At 35.9% G+C, this 17,471-nt stretch overlaps 1 protein-coding gene across 3 annotated transcripts in view; it reads right to left on the reverse strand.

Moving 5' to 3' along the window:
- Kdm4c (lysine demethylase 4C) overlaps positions 1-17,471 on the reverse strand; it is a 170,939-nt gene that overhangs the window by 33,779 nt on the left and 119,689 nt on the right. For all 3 annotated transcript variants that reach the window (XM_041632462.1, XM_041632460.1, XM_041632463.1), the window contains 3 exons: positions 16,702-16,757; positions 14,689-14,797; positions 1,334-1,519 (listed from right to left, as the gene is read on the reverse strand). In XM_041632462.1, the coding sequence (XP_041488396.1) occupies positions 1,334-1,519; positions 14,689-14,797; positions 16,702-16,757 (351 nt within the window). The remainder of the gene's footprint in view (positions 1-1,333; positions 1,520-14,688; positions 14,798-16,701; positions 16,758-17,471) is intronic.

Consider the following 17,471-nt stretch of genomic DNA (forward strand, 5'->3'; position numbering starts at 1 on the left):
CACACTAATAAAGAAACAGAGGTTATCAACTTGAGAGGGAGGGGTTAGAAGGGTAGATAGGAATATTTAGAGAAAGGAAAGGGAGGAAAGTCATGTAATTATATTTTAATTAAAACTAAAAAAACATTTAAAAATCTTTAAAGTTTTATTTCTTGGATATATTCAAGTTCTTATTAGCAATGTTTGCAAACCTTGGAACTACTGGATAATTTTCAAAAGATTTTGTAAAAGGTCACTGCATAATTAGGACCATACAGGAATATTTAGTATGCTTATATATGACAATAGATATGAACCTTAAAACAGACTTGTTTTGCTAATCAGTTTTTTGTAGTACTTGAATATTAAATATGTGGTCTAAGACAATTCTTCTTTGTGTCATGTAGCCTAGAGCAGCCAAAGGTCGGATACCCTGTTTTTAAATATGTGAAAAGAAACAGAAATAGAAGGTCTGGTGATTTGAATGAGAACAGCCATCACAGGCTCATGTTTGAATGTGTGGTTCCCAGTTAGAGAAACTGTTTTGCAAGGATTAGGAGGTGTGACATTTTGCAGAAGGTGTGTTACTGGAAGTGGATTTTGAGGTTTCAAAAATCAACACCATACCCAATCTCTGTTTCTATTTTTCTGCCCCGCAGTTTCTCTGCCTCTCTCTCCTCCCCTCCCTTTCCCTCCACCTGCTGCTTGTGGATCAGATGTAAATTCTCAGCTACTGCTCCACCACCATGCCTACTTGAATACTGCCATGCTCTCACCATGATTACTACAGGATAACAATCTGAAACTCTAAGCAAAGCTCCAATTAAATGCTTTCTTTTATAAGTTCCCTTGGACATGGTGTTTCGTCACAATAGGACAGGAAAAAAGACATACACCAAACTTAGTAATGTTGAATAAGCTTTTATGTTTAAAATAACTTATGATACTAAACACAGAATTTGTTTTAAAATTTTTCTTTTACACATCTGAGGTGGTATTTTTCATACTGCTCTACTTCAAGTGATATTCTGACACCCCGAACACACTAACTGCACAATCTATATATATATAAACACACACAATTATTCAGATACCTTTTACACAGATCCTGAACTAGAATGGACATAAAGAGCTTGATTCATTCATTTGTTCAGTCACTCAACTTACTAAATATTGCATTTAGTGCATATTAGAAACTGAAGGGTTCTGTGTCACTATGTGTAAATAACAGCCCTCAATCCCTAGTCTAAAGTATATTATAGTCCAGACATGTCAATACCAACAAGGTATTCTAGACCTAAGAAGGGTCCAGAAAAAAATTTAAAGTGTCAGCAAATGGGAGAGAAGTTCTTACCACATTTGAGTTGACTCTATGTCTGAAGCACGTGATGTTTACCACGTAAGGCCAGTCATCAGGCTCCATGAGAACCCCAGCAGCATGGGCACATGTGACATGGAATGAAGCTGGGCAGCGGCCATAGGAACACTGAATGCAGGCTCCAGAAACCTTCTTAACCCGGTGTCTACAGAAGATGCATTTCTGAAGGGTTAAAACAGAGAATAACACCCATTTGTCAGAGAATGATGGTTATTAAATAAATAACTCACCAGGCATTACATCAAGTTTTGACTCTAAGGGCCTTATCAGCAAGAACAGCTATGGCAAAACAATCTTCTCACATTAAGAATAATACACGCCCACAGTCACATCCCATCAGGCATATTCTGAAGTACTTCTTGTGGTCAGCAAAGTCAAATTCATTTTCACGTGCTTCTCCAGGTATAGACTTCAGGATAGAGCCCTGGGTGATCTTGTAATCAACCATGACTGCAAAGGATATTTCTGTTTGACCTGGACAAAGGAGTCCTTTGTATATATGAAGTTAAAGCCCAGTTGCAAATATTCTCACACTAGATGAAAATACTTAAAATATTGAAACATCATACATATGGGAGAATTTTTCCATTTACAAGGAAATAGAAAGCATTCAATGGTTCAATGTGGAAACTAGAACTCAAGTATTTAATAATTCAAATCTGAATGGTTGCTTCTTGACTGAGACAAAAAATGCCTCCCAAAGTGGTAAAACTAAAAATCATCCCAAAACACTATGTTTTTATTGCACATTTCTAGCTGTGAAGGGTTGGGGAAGAATGAAAACAAACAAACAAACAAAAAATCAAGAATAACTTATCATAATCTAAAAACTAAGTTTCACAGAAAGGCCTTAAACATTATCAGAACAACTGTCATGAGAAATCGAGAAAAATCATACAGCTGCACTTAATATTAGGTTTGTGTATGGTTACTTGAGGGTTAAGAAAAAAAAAGTTGTGGATCAGCATAGGGTCAGGTAGAAAAGCCAGAAGAAACAGAATGATCTCAAAGCTCAACCTTTAATTTCCACATTGTTGGTTAAATGTTGGGGCAATGGGTCCCCTTTAACAGGTTAACTTTTCTTTGTGCGATAAAACAGGCTCTTAAAGTCTTAAAGTCATGTGAGGATTTATTGCAGTCATGTAAGAATCAATGTGCACCAAACTTCTAAATCCTTTTTTGTAGTTCCAGCTGATGATTACTGACAGTCTTAAAGACTCTGTTCTTTAATCTTGCTCTGCTCTCTTGCTACCTATCTATAATAACTGCCACTTCTACTCATGCTGTCTTGCCAGAAATAGAAATGGTCTTTTAACTGGTCTTTTATTTCATTCCATTTTAGTGCAGCTTCCCAAGGCTGCTAGGATTACCTTTATACAACATAAATATTATGTTCCTTTCTTCAGTTGCATCTTGTTATCTTTAAGTTCTTTCAGGAAAGGAGAGGGGGCGCACCATGACATGAAAGAAAAATGCTTGCAAAAGTCCTTACATGAGAGCAGCCTTATTTTTCACTAGTCCTCACGAGAGCACTACTAGATTCCAGGCACTAAATGTAAACCGGTTTCCTCTTACACTGAAGCTCAATGTACAATCACATATTTTATACTATAGACTAAACGCGTAATTTATTTTAAAACATATGTATGCATAGAGCTATGAAGAGATAAAGAGGGAAGAAGAGATAAGAAGGAAGAGGGACAGGGAGAGAAAGACAAAGCAGAAATGAAGTCTCAAAGCATTACTGTAAACCATATCTCGATAATTTTAAAAATCACTGGACTCTGTTTTCAAACAGTATTAAAAAGAAAGAAACTGTTAAAAAGCCACAGAAATTCTGATCAGGGCACTGGCTTCAGGGACCTGATATAAGGAAGAGTTCAGGGTTTGGGTGTTCTTTCTTTACTGCTCTTTGGTGATAGAAATCAACAGAGAATTTACATCTTTCCTTAAATAGAGCTATCAGCTTAAGAAGGGGGATTTAGCCTATGTCTTCAGGCAAGCTGACAGCCATGTATGTTTCTTTCAGACTGGCTCTCAACTTGTTCTGTATCCCAGGGAGGCCTTGAAATTGTGACTCTCCTGCTTCAGTCTCAATCCCAGTAGTATGGATCACAGAGTTCTGGCACCAGGCTTGGCTCCATGAAATCTTTAAAGACATCATCATGTTCTACAGAACAAAGAGGACTTGAAGATAATCAATATCTGGACAACAACTAATAAAAGAGATTCATAAAGTCAAATGAGGACTCTAAGAGAAGATCTCTTATTGATGCATTAGAATAAGGTCACCAAAATGCTGACTTCCAGAAACTAAGACAAGTGGGAAAAGCTGACACCAATGACATGGCATTGTCCCCTTAAGTTATCTCTTATACTTTTTCCAGGGGAAGAACTGAGGATTGCTCTGTGTTTGTTGAATTAAAATTAAAATCCTTCAAATAGATTTTAGTTATGTTTCATGTTCTGCTTCATCTATGTCAATATACACATTATATCCCTCATCAAAGACAATGGAGCCATGAATCAGAGCAACCTGGAGGTCTTCTATAAACAGACTGGTGACATCTCTAAGATCCCGCACATCTGGGTTGAAGCACTGCATTTAAATTTTTATGACACATTCTCAGTGACACTGATGCTCCACATATCAGTCTTCAAGAACTTTCCGGTTACAAAGCTAGAAAATATAATCAACTATTTTGAGGTACTTTTAATACAAAAAAAATTAGGAAGTAAATGGCTTTTCATGTTTTGTACAAAGCAAAGGACTGAGGCTTTTCAGAAGAATAATTTATAGAGCATTGTACTTCCTTGGAGAACTAGATTTCCATATTTATTTTCATGGCACAGGCCACTGAGTGCACTAACAGACTGAGGAGATAATGAGACTTTGTGTATAATTTCTTGATGTCCAAGGACATAGCTTGGCAAAGGACATCAAGAAATGATGAGCCGTGAAAAAGTTGGAGGTTCAAAATGCATATCCTCTTCCTTTGATTTATATGATTGATAATATGATTGTCATTTTACCAGTTTTTATCATTCTTATTCTTTCTATAAATATCAAGGTAGTTCTAAAACAGGCATAAATGTCTTTAGAAATAAAATTACTTTTTCTTGGTGCTCCATATAACCTATAAGACCAAGCAGTACTCCGTATTGCTCTAAAGCCCACCCTTGTGAATATGCCTAGCCTTACCTTTCTTTTATATACCATCCCCAGTCCCCACACCTAGTTCTAGATGCTTCTCTAGTGACTAGTTTGTACTTGCCCTGACCATAATCTACACAGGTTTTGGATAGGAGGTACATCCTGTATGACAGTACATGGGTCCTGCTAACATCTGACATCATCCCTCATGAGTGCCATCAACCTTCCAGCTAAGTTTGGTCTTGAACATTTTACAACAGGGCCACCCTATTTAGTCTGCCAGATCCCCTACTCATAATCCTCAGATCTAGTCCATGTTCCAGTCTAGTCCAGTGGCTAAATCTGTACTCTCAAACATACAACTTACAGGCTCTAGACAAGAGACACATTCTGTCTTCTAGCATAGAACCCCTCCCACATCAGATCCAACCTTCAGGCTCCAACTTCCCTATTAACCTGTGTTGTCTCAGAATGATATGTCCAGACAGAAAACTATCAAACCCAATGGCAATGTTTAGCCATGAAAATAAAAACAATGTGAAAAATCAAGACAGTATGGCTTTTTCCAAATCAACCAGTCCCACAGAAATATTTGCCATTCAGAATTACCAAGGTGAAAGAGGACAGGGGTGAAGGTAGAAAGAAAAAGATTATAAACTTCAAAGAATAACAGGAGTTTAAAGACATAATGAAAAACGCTCAATATTAACTTAAAGAGAATGAACTTTAAGGCCGGGCGGTGGTGGCGCACGCCTTTAATCCCAGTACTCGGGAGGCAGAGGCAGGCGGATCTCTGTGAGTTCGAGACCAGCCTGGTCTACAAGAGCTAGTTCCAGGACAGGCTCCAAAACCATAGAGAAACCCTGTCTCGAAAAACCAAAAAAAAAAAAAAAAAAAAAAAAGAATGAACTTTAAGAGAATAACATGTGAAAGATTCCCATAAAATGCAAACATAAAGCTGGATGAAATGATGAAGTCAATGTAGGATTTGAAAGCAGAATTCAATAAAGACACTGATATATTGAAGAAAACTTAAGCTGAAATAAAGATGGAATTGGAAAAATTAATAATTTGAGCAGAAAAAATAGAGGAAAAGCCTTATGAGTAGAATAAATCAAGCAGCAGCTAGAATAATAGAGGACTCAAAGATAAAGTACAGGAATTAGATAACACAAGCAATGAATATGTAAAATTCAATTAAGCACAGAAAAGAAACATGTGGGGCACAATGAAATGATTAAATCTTTGAATCACAATCATAGATAAAGGAAAAGGAATCCAGGTCAAAGGCACAAGCCAGATTTTCAACAATAGCATAGAAGAAAATATCACCAAACTAAAGTAAGACATATACATAGATACAAGAAGCAGAACACCAAACAGATAAGAAACTCCCTAAATGCATATCATAGATAAAACACTAAACATACAGAGCAAAGAAAGAATATGGAAAGGCTGAGAAAAAACTCAAGTCACATATAAAAGAAAACCTATCAGAATTAACTGTTGGTTTCTCAATAGAAGCATTGAAAGCAAGAATGTGGATCGATATACTCTAAATTACCACTAGTGGTAACCTAGCCTACTGTACTTGGCAAAACTGTCATAGTGTAAGAAGAAAAGACATTTCATCATGATATACATGGCCAAAAAACACAAAAAACAAAAAATATATGTTTTCAAAACCAACACTACAGGGACTAGTGGAAGCAATACTTTGGACTGAGAAGAGAAATAAACACACATAGCCAAGATAACTTATAAGGAAAACAAACAAAGCTAATTACTAACAAAATATAAACACAATTAACACGATAAACCACCACAAAACAAAAACCTGTATAATTATTATATCTTTCAATATTAACATTAAATAATTAAATATTACAGGTCTCAATTCTCCAATCAAAAGACACAGCATTGTTGAACAGATCAACGAACAAAATCCACCTATTTAATGTCTACAAGAAATTTACCTGTTTCCAGGCACCACCACAAAGTTAAAACTGGGTGTGGAAAAGACAATCTAATAAAATAAGATGAGGAAGTAAGTAAAAATTATTATCCTAATCTTTGAAAAATTAGACTCAACCTAAAATTAATCAAAAGAGATGAAGAAGGGCACTTCATTTTAATCAAAAGAGCAATTCACCAAGAAAACATTACTATCCTAAACATACACACACCAAATTTTGGGGTACCAAATTTCATAAAAAGTATACAACTGAAATTAAAGCCACATATCTGTTGATATAACCATTAATAGTAGGTGATTTCAATATCTCATCTGAACAAAAAATAAAAAGACAACTATCAGAATTAAATGATATCTTATATCAAATGGACACAACAGATAACTACTCAATATTCTACTCAAACAACAAAGAATATACATTCCCTATGGAAACTTCTATAAAAAAGGCCACATCCTAGGACACAAAACAAATCTTAAGAAATTAAAAAAAAAAAACTGAAATGACCTCGTGTGTCCATTCTGACCATAATGCAATAGAACGACAAATGAGGGGGCTGAAGAGATGGCTTTGCTCTACTAAAGGTCTTGAGTTCAATTCCCAGCTACCACATGGTGGCTCACAACCATCTGTAATGAGGTCTGGTGCCCTCTTCTGGCCTGCAGCCATACATGTAGACAGAATATTGTATACATAATAAATAAATAAATATTTTTAAAAAAATAGAACTAAAAATGGACAGCAAACCAAACACAAATTCATGGAAATCAATCAACCCCTTACCGAGTGATGAATGTGTCAAAAAAGAAATCAAAAATTTTCTGCATGTAAATGAAAATGAAAACAATGAAACTTCTGGGACACATTAAAAGCAGTCCCATGAGAGAAATTTATAGCTCAAAGTGTCTATCATAAAATAAAATATTCAGCGCCAGGCCATGGTGTTACATGCTTATAATCTCAGCATTTGGACTGGCAGATCTTTGTGAGTTAAATGCCAGCCTGGCAAAGTGAGGTGTAGGACAGTTAGGACTGTTACATTATGTGGGATTCCCCATTGGTTAATAAAAAGCTGCTTTGGCCTATGGCAGGGCCAAATAGAGCTAGACAGGGAAACTACACTGAATGCAGGGAGAAAGAAGGCAGGGTCAAAGAGACCTCATGGAGCTGCCAAATGAGAAAGGCACTGGAACTTTACCAGTAGGCCACAGCCACATGCTGATACATAGATTAACAGGAATGAGTGAAGATGTAACTTAGTTAATAAGAAGCTTGAGCTAATAGGTTAAGCAGTGCTGTAATTAATATAGTTTCTATGTGATTATTTGGGTCTAGGCAGCTGGAAAAAAAATGTGCAGTATGATTTACAGACACACAGAGAAATCCGGTTTCAAAAAAGAAAAAACAAAAAAAAATCAGAATAATCACAAATAAATGACTTGATGCAACTCAAGAATCTAGCTTAAAAAAAAAACAATAAACTAAATCTAAACCCAGTAGATGACAAGAAATAATAAAAATCTGAGCAGAAATGAAACAGAAACAAAAAAAAACAATATAAAGAATCAATGTGTTAAGGAGCTTCGATTAATAAAATTGATAGACCGTTGGACAAACTAATTAAAGGAAAATAAAAAGATAAACCAAAATTAACAGAAACACAAATAAACAAGGGAACACTATAGTCAATAATGAAAAAACTCAGGATGTTATAGTAGAATACTTAAAAATTCTGCACTCCATTAAATTTGAAAAACCTAAAAGAAATAGATGAATTTCTAGAATCATTCAAACCACTAAAATAAAACAAGGAAGTCAACAACCTAGAAAGGTTAGTAACAATGAGGAATTTGAAATAGTAATATAAAATCTTCTGAAGTGTCCAGGGACAGATGTGCTCATAGAAGAATACTATCAGACTTTCAAATAAGGTTTACTGCCAATTCTTCTCAAATTATTAAAAAGAAAATTTGAACAGAGGGAGCACTCCCAAATACCTTCAATGTCAGTATTACTATCTTAGTTAGCTTTCTATTGCTGTGAACAAACATGATGACCAAAGGCAGGAATCTGGACGCAGGAGCTGATGCTAAGATCACAGAGGAGTGCCGCTGAAAGGAATCTCGAAACATGTTCATCATCCTTAGCAATTAGAAAAATACAAATTAAAACAATCTTGAGATTTCATCTGACAGTAGGCAAAATGGCAAAGAGCAACAAAATAAGTGACAATAAATGCTGGAGACAATGAGGGGAAAACTGCTGGTGCGACTGCAAACTGGTCCAGCTGCTATAGAACGAGTGGGGAATCCTCCAGAAGATGAAAATCACTCGATCATATGATCCAGCTAATCCTTTCCTTGGCATATGACCAAAGGACTGGATACTCTACAGATACTCTACTTGTTCAGGCATGTTCACCACTGTGCTATTCATAATACGTAGGAAATGAAAACAACCTACACAGCCTGCAAATAATGATTGGATAACGACAATGTGGTTCACATACACTGGGGAATACTATTCAGTTGGAAATAAAAATGAAACCATGAATTTTGCAGGTAAAGATCTAAAATGTATTTTATTGAGGTAAGCCATACCCAAAGGAAAATTGCTGCATGTTCTCTTTCATAACTGGAATAACTAGCACATTAACAGGTAAAAGGGGGCTATGATGTGTATATGTCCTCAATCCTAGACAAAGCAGTACAGGTAAACAATGACTGTTCTGAGAGGGACAATTGGCCTTTCCCAGGGATAAGCCCTCTAATTGGTTAACGCATACCAAGTAATCACACTTGAAATCACTAAAGGACTGTGCAGATTGTATTTTTATATTTAGGTACTTGTACATAAATGGAACAAAAGAAACCAAAGAAAAAGAAAACATTACTTGCGAGGGAGCAAGGTGGGGGGAAGTAGACAAGAGGGATAGGAGAAAGAATATGAAGGGGGAAACTATACAATTATATTTTAATAAAAATTAGTTTATCAGATACCTAGAACACTAATAATAATAAAACATTAATCAACTCCTTTTTGCTTTTTGATCTCCAGATATTTATTTCTAGACGTTAAAGGACAAGCTAACATTCCCAACGCAAACATTGAGTGATGATATGTTAACAGATGCCACTGTTGTCATAGTTAAGTCTAAGGACTGAATACAAAATTTTCATTTTAATCCAAGTCTGTTACTGAAAGTTTTGTAGAAAAAATTATTTTTGTTCTGAGTTAAGTTTATGTTCTGCTAATAGGAACATCAACACGACACTAGAAATATCAACAAGTTTATGGCAAGAGTTTACAGTTTGGGGGCAGGGAGATATGTAATAATTTGCCTACAGTGAAAAGCAGAATGCAAACTTTACCCCACACAAGTATGTAGATGAACACAATGAGAATTAAGTTTACTGAAGAATTGTGGGCAAGAAATGGGACAAGGGTGGCACACTGAAATTGAGGTTCCCAGTAGATATACTCTACTCTGCCTCTGTGACAAACAATCAGTCTATTTATTTATTTATTTATTTATTATGGATACAATATTCTGTCTGTGTCTATGCCTGCAGGCCAGAAGAGGGCACCAGACCCCATTACTGATGGTTGCGAGCCACCATGTGGTTGCTGGGAATTGAACTCAGGACTTTTGGTAGAGCAGGCAATGCTCTTAACCGCTGAACCATCTCTCCAGCCCCACAAACAATAATTCTTGTTCTGTCTAAGAAGAACGTATTGTGTGGGTGCTATCAAACAACAGGAAGACACTATTCTGTATACTTGTGCAATAGTTTTCACTCTGGAAATCTCTCTGGTAATCCATTCTCTTGAAGTTGGGTTCAAAGCATTAAGATGAACGACAATGATGTTAATGTTTTTATTTTAATTTTTATTTATCAGATACAGGAGAAGCTATCACTTTTTGTCTCATGGGAGTCACGATAAAAAAAGTGAGAAAGCGAAGAAAAGTCAAATAGCAGACTAAAACGGAAAGGGCAAGAGGGATGAACTTAGCTAGGTGAAGAAAGGGCATGAAAAGTGGACAGTGGCAACAGTACATTCAGATATGAAAATACATGTAATTCAAAACATGGCTAAAGAGTCATTCATGATGAGAAAATTTTAAATTAAAATGTTCTCAGTATCAATACTTGAACTATTCTGTTACTTAATGGACTGACAAGAAGGCCAATATAGAATGAGTTTCATGATAGCTACCCAAGGGACATCAAATATAAAACAAGGAAGTAGATATGGTTCTCCTTCCATGGCTTAGGTCATAAGCCCAACATGTAGCTAAAAATTGGGTACCACTCTAATAAAGGTCAAGGGTCCTGAGCCCAAACAGAATAGGTAAATGAAAATGTTTTATCTGAAGTTTTCTGTAATTAATTTCCTACATTTCAGAAGTTGCAGACAGTCCAAGAATTCTAAAAATCCGGAAAACTGCTTTGGTGGTTCATTTATAAAAATCCTAATCCTCTTTAAGTAATTATGAGATAGTCAAAGTATATAATAAATAGGCATGCATAAAATTTACTTTTGTATTGCCATGACAAAGCACTACGACCAAGGCAAAAATATAAGAAAGCATTAAATTTGGGGCTCATGTTTCCAGAGGACCATGTCATGGCAGCAGGCAGTCAGAAAAAGTACTGGATCCACAGCTAAGAGCTTATGTCTGATCTGATCCACAAATGAGATAATTGGAAATGTTATGTGCTTCTGAAATCTCAAAGACTAGCTACAGCGACAGACTTTCTCCAACTAGGCCATACCTCCTAATCCTTCCCAAACAGCTTGATCAACTGGGGACCAAATATTTAAACATATGAGCTTATAGGGAGAAGTTCTCATTCACACCACCAGTTATGTACATAACAAATAAAAGAAATAAAAAAAAAATGTTGTTTTGCCTTTCTTTTCTCTACATATGATTACTAGTTTTCTTTTTTAATAGTCTTCTTCTTAACTTTACAGCCAAATCTACACATTTCATATAAATATGCTTCTTGACTGTACTGCCACTTTCCTTCCTTTGAACAAGTTATCAAAGCATGATTAATTTCGTTTTAAGTCAAGGCCCTAATTGTTCCCTGCTGTTTTAAAACTTTTTTTATTGTGAAAATAAAAACAAGTCATTCTACTTTAACATGCATTTTGTATCTCTGCATAATTATTTTGTATTATTGTCTCTGTTCACTTTGGCTCCTCTTCTAGTTGTGGTTAGGGCTAACCAATCACAACTAGAAGAGAAAAGAAGACAGAAAGGAAGATGAGGAAATGAATCTGAAAAATTCTAAAATTATACCACACTCCAGCACACCCCCACACCCAAGTGCCAAAGATATTAACCAAATCCCTCAACCAACTGCTTTCTGTGAGCACTCTCATCTCCCCTGCAGTCTCCTCATTCTCTCTTATGTCAGACTTAAATGCTTTGTCATTTAACCTGATTGATCAGAAGAGACCACTGTGCCATGAGAAACAGTTGTGCCAGATAGGAACTGACACAATGGTCACTGTTTCCACCTGGAAAAGGACAGTAAGAAATTATTGAGCTTATTCTATGAGAGTAGGTAAGAAACATCATATTCCAAATTCTGCAATAAAATAAAGAGATGGTAATGGTGGTATATAACTAAAATCCTATCACTCAGAAAGCTAAGGCAGGAGGCTTTGGGGTTCAAAACCTGCATGGGCCATGGAGGGAATTCCACTGAAAGTGGCTCAGTTCATTTGGACATGCCTACTGGAGGTCCATTCATTTGCCATTCCTTAACAGAAAGACTTCATGTCAACAAACTACCTTTACACAGTAACCTGTAGTATGCTTTTACAGGGAAGGCAACTACTTTAATATGCTATGTAATGATTGTAAAAAAAAAAAAAAGTAAAATATTGAGCTAAATATAGAGGTATACAGCTGTTCTCCCAGCAGCTAAAAAGCTGAAGCAGAAGGATTGAAAGTTCAAGGGTAGCCTGAGCTACAAAGTGGCATTCTATTTCAATAAGAAGTGAAACATTTGCCAGGAACAGTGGTACATTCTTATAGTCCTAGCACTTGAGTGACTGAGGCAAGAAGACTACCATGGGTGTCAAGCCAGTATCAGCTACATAGAGTATTCCAGGTCAGCTAGTACTTTACAGCAAAACACCCCTCAATTACCCCCACTAGGCACGTTAGTAAATTATTGTCAAAAATTTAAAAAGCATAATCTTTGAAAAGAATCCCACCATAAATAATGTTTTTGCCAAAAACAGTTTAGTTTAAAAGGTTAACAAATTATTACAATATTTTAAATTAGCAATAGAAATAAAATGCTTTAAAAATAAATCTAGCATCATCACTGTTGTCAATTTTATGATATGCTAAATAGAGAACATCTGTTACATCACTAAGCAAAGCATACAGGAGTGACTACTTTAATATGAAAACTAAAAGGCTTCTTTACCATTTGTTGTGTCATTTTATGAAAACTAATCATTTTCCTGTATGGAAAAACCTGCTCAAGGAAATAAATTTTCTTATATCATATATTCTATCCTTTCCGAAGTTTTCTATACAAATAAACATGCAGAGTTGTTTTCAAAAGCGATAAGTAAAGTATTTGAATAAATACAAATTTACCCACAGTATTAACATCACATCTCTTTCAATTCTGAGGTTTCATATCATTGAAAGACTGCTGACATTAGTAACTTTTTTAAAATAAATAGTTTTAATAGAAGATATTTAGAGCTCATGCTTGCCCATCAGTTGTTCTTTTATCCTCATGTAGTTACTAGGAGTTGACCGGGGCTTGTACAGAGAGACTAACTTTAACGTGCTACAAGGGAAAGTAATGCGCTTTACATGGCCCAAACTAATTCTGTGTTACATAGAAATGAAAAAAATTCCCTTCAAAAGGTCAACCAGGGAGGAGACTTTTATGAAAATTTCTGAATAGGTTAGAAGGTAACAGGAAAGAGCTTGACATGTTAAGCATCTATTGTCTACTTGTAACACAACCCTGTAACTAAAAATAACTTTTGTATTTACTGTAAAGCTCTTTTTGACAAAGGGATGATAAAATTAGGTTTGATTGCTACACCAACAGAAACCAAAGAAAAGAGAGGACAGTAGGCAACTTCAATAGAGTTTGAGGGCATTACTGAACAATCTCAGAGAGTCTAATGTTTACAATCTGTTGTGGGAATTCCATCCCATAGCGAATTATATGGGGCAGCTTGGTCCAATGGGCCTGATCTTCTCTGGAGATACATGAACTGATAACCGGGGTGGGAGGGTCCACACCCTAGCACCTGCAGAGAACTTGGCCTTTGCGCCTGTAGCTCTGGATTGCAATGAGCAGAGAGGCAGACATGGCAGGGGTTGTAAGGACTGATGGTAGCACATGTAAGAAGCCAGCAGGCACTGGGTGGCCCATGGGGGAGAACAGTTGAATGCTGAAGTAGATTTTACTGTAGAGGTTGCTTGTGCTGGAACTGAGGTTAGCAATAATGGGCATTAGGACCAGAACCTACACAGCGTCTGTGGGTCTGTAGGTGACAGATGGTTAGGCAGCTGGCTAACTTGCAAAGTTCAGCCTTGAGCAGTACTCACCCAGACCTGCAGTTGAAGGGGGGGGGGGGGGTGTTTGAGGTAGGGAATGGGGGTGGGGAAAAAATAAACACTGGTTGCCCGAGTTCCTCAGGCCAGTTGGTCTCAGGCCACATGGATGCCAGGAAAAGAGAGAAGTCTGAGGAAAGTGTTACTTTTATTAATATCAAAATTCATACATAATGACTACAAAACAGAACAAGGAATCTGGGTAGAGTCTCCAGTTGTTCCCACTGGGGTCCAGCTCTCCTCACAGCTGCCTTAATCTTCCTTACATAGGGTAACAAATCTCCAGAGAACACCCATTGGGCCAAGCTTCCCCATACAACTGCCTATTAGATTGAATTCCCACAACACATATCAATCTAGGAAATGTATTAATCCCTTTCCCATATTGCAAATAGAAAATGATGGCAGTTATAGAGATTTACAATATACCAGGAAACAATCTGAGTGTAAATATATTCAGGACAGAAGAAAATACAGGTGGAATATAATGAAGCTATTAGATTTATTATCTTGGAAACAATTAACAGAAAAATTCAGGATTTGAAATTAACATTAATGTATGAAGTAAAAAAAAAAAGTCTTTAACACTCACCAATTTTAGCCTTTGTAAAGGTATTCTGCCTACATCTATTTGTGTCCTTTCTGGGACATTAGTAAATCGAACTTCTGGAACTGCAACAGCACATATGACATGGGCCCACCTACAAGAAAGGAGACATTAAATATAAGCAAGCTTCCTAAACTTGCAGACTTCAATTTGGTGGTTATAATTTGGTGTACAGAAGAAATGAAGCCAAAAACTTAATCCTATTATAAAATCCCAAAGAAGTTGTGGATTTTAAACCTCTTCAATGACAAGTAGATTTATTTAGCACATCTGCCTAATACTCTGACATCAGTAACTAGTAAACGGGAATGGAGAGATGGTTAGTAATTCTTGAAATGGACTTTGGCAGATCCCAGCACCCACATGGCTGCTTATAACTGCCTGAAACTCTAGCACCGGAAGATGAGATATCTCTTCTGCATTTTTTGAGCTGAATGCACACTAAGGCACAGACACATATACAAAACTGAACAGGTAAAGTCCTATAACATAGTTTTATATATTCAAAAAAGTAGGTTTTTGTTATCATTTGATACTACACGTGTAATATATTTAGGATAATACGTGACAAAAGAGTAAAAGTTCAGTTAACTACAAATTATGTTTTCATATAATACATGATATATGCCATATGTTCTGAGGCAAATTAGTTGAAATATAAATATTTCCTATACAAATTAAAACTAGTTAAGTATTTAAATAATTTTCCTCATTGCACTATTACCAAAGGAATCTATAGCTAAGAGAAATGAAATGTAGTTTGTTTCCTGATCTCCTACTTAAAACACTTGTACATCCTCTCACATTCTAAATTTGCATGAATTTGTTATTAGTATTATTCAGTATCTTGTGTTATTCCTCCAAGTAAATATAAGGACTTAAAAGGTTCAGAGATCATGAAGATTTGTATTATCAAATATATCAACCCATATTTAATCCAAAGCTCCTTTGTTTTGTTTTGTTTTGTTTTCCAAGACAAGTCCTGGCTGCCTTGGAGCTCAGTGTGTGTGTGTGTGTGTGTGTGTGTGTGTGTGTGTGTATATATATATATATATATATATATATATATATATATATACACATACATATATCAAGCTGGCTTCAAACTCACAAAGAGGTGCACACCTGCCTCTGACTCCTAAGTGCGGGGATTAAAGGACTGCACCATTAGATGTGGCTTAGCCAAAGCTTATTTACTTCACTTAATAAATGGCACACTTTGTCCTAAGACCACAGGAAGAAAGGTCAGCCATTAACCCCACCAGAGCATTTTCCTACAGTTAAATAAAATTAGCATACTAGAAAAAATACTATTAAAAAGACAATTTCTCATGATATATATTTTTACAGGAGGCACCTAAGCTATGTCATAGTCCCCACTGTCTACATCATCTAAAACCTAGTGACAGCTCTATAGGATAATATCAGTCTTACTAAATGAACTTATGAATCTAAAATTAAATATTATCTATTAGGCAACACTTTATCAGTATAGGGATGATAAATTCCTTTACTCTTCTTTCCAAGTAACTAGACACACGTGCATACATGAAATTATGTTAATGTCATCAAAACATTTTTCATGATGTACTATGGGCTAGGCAGGACTACTTGCCCCACAGAAGTTAAGTTCTCCTACCAACTTATTTAAAAAAAAACAGAAGAGAGAGAGAGGAAGTGAGAACAAAAGAATAGTTCGGTTAACTATGAATGGAGTATTGCTGAAGTAAGAGAGGAGAAAAAGGAGAAACATAAGAGGGAAGACAAGAATGGAGAAACCTATTCACAAAATAAGGGCTGCCATTATATAAAAAGCAGAGAATAGAGTAAGCCCTATACTACATCCAGTCAGCTTTAGTCTCTGAGAAGAATTTTCACCCTAGATCCAAAAAGCAGTATCTGTGAAACATCACAGGGAGAGGGGTAGAGCAAACTATCATGCAGAATTTCAAGAGAAGAATGAAATGATGAAATTCAACACATCAATGTATTACTTACTTATTGTTTTTAGTTTGCTTAAGAGCACCTCCTCTCAAATTGCAGAGACAACATTCCTAAAGAGAGAAATTAACACAATTATAAGACCCATATAACAAAAGGCCACTGCCATTCATCCAAACAACTCTACAAAATCTTCTATACCCCTTTCTATTCATCTTGAAACTAAAAGTTTTAAGCTAAAACAATGGTATTTGAAGTTCCAGAAAGGAAAAAGAAAAGCTGAAAATGCTTGGATACATTGCTATATTCAAAGGAACCACCATTTCACTCATAATTGCAATATGGGGAAGTTGTGAAAAAGAACTTTGGAGATGTCAAATTAATTTCAATTTTCACATTGACTGGATAAAGAAATCATTGAACACATTAATGAAACACGGTTTTGGTGTACCTATGTCAAAGTACTTTGATTGTCATTATCACTTGGGTAGAGAAAATTTAAAAAAAAAAGATTATAACATGAATTCAAAAATTTCCATTTCATGATTTGTGGTCAGTTTCAAGGACCAACATACACCCAAGCCTTGACTTTCTTACATGATGGAGTGTATTAGTCTGTGAGCCAAAATAAACCCTTCCTCCCATAGGTTACTTCTTGTCAGATATTTTGTCACAGCAATGAGAAAAGTAACTAATATAGAAAACTGGTATTCAGAAGTGGGACTAGAGCTGTGATAAACCAGACTATGTGGTCTGAACTAATGTTCAGAAAAATGTGGAGGAGCTTGGATTTATGAGCTAAATAAGCCTGAAAATGTTATAGTTTG

The sequence above is a fragment of the Microtus oregoni genome, unplaced genomic scaffold (genome assembly GCF_018167655.1).
Source record: "Microtus oregoni isolate MIOR12 unplaced genomic scaffold, Mior012 000041F_ref0000270, whole genome shotgun sequence".
Lineage (NCBI taxonomy): Eukaryota > Metazoa > Chordata > Mammalia > Rodentia > Cricetidae > Microtus > Microtus oregoni.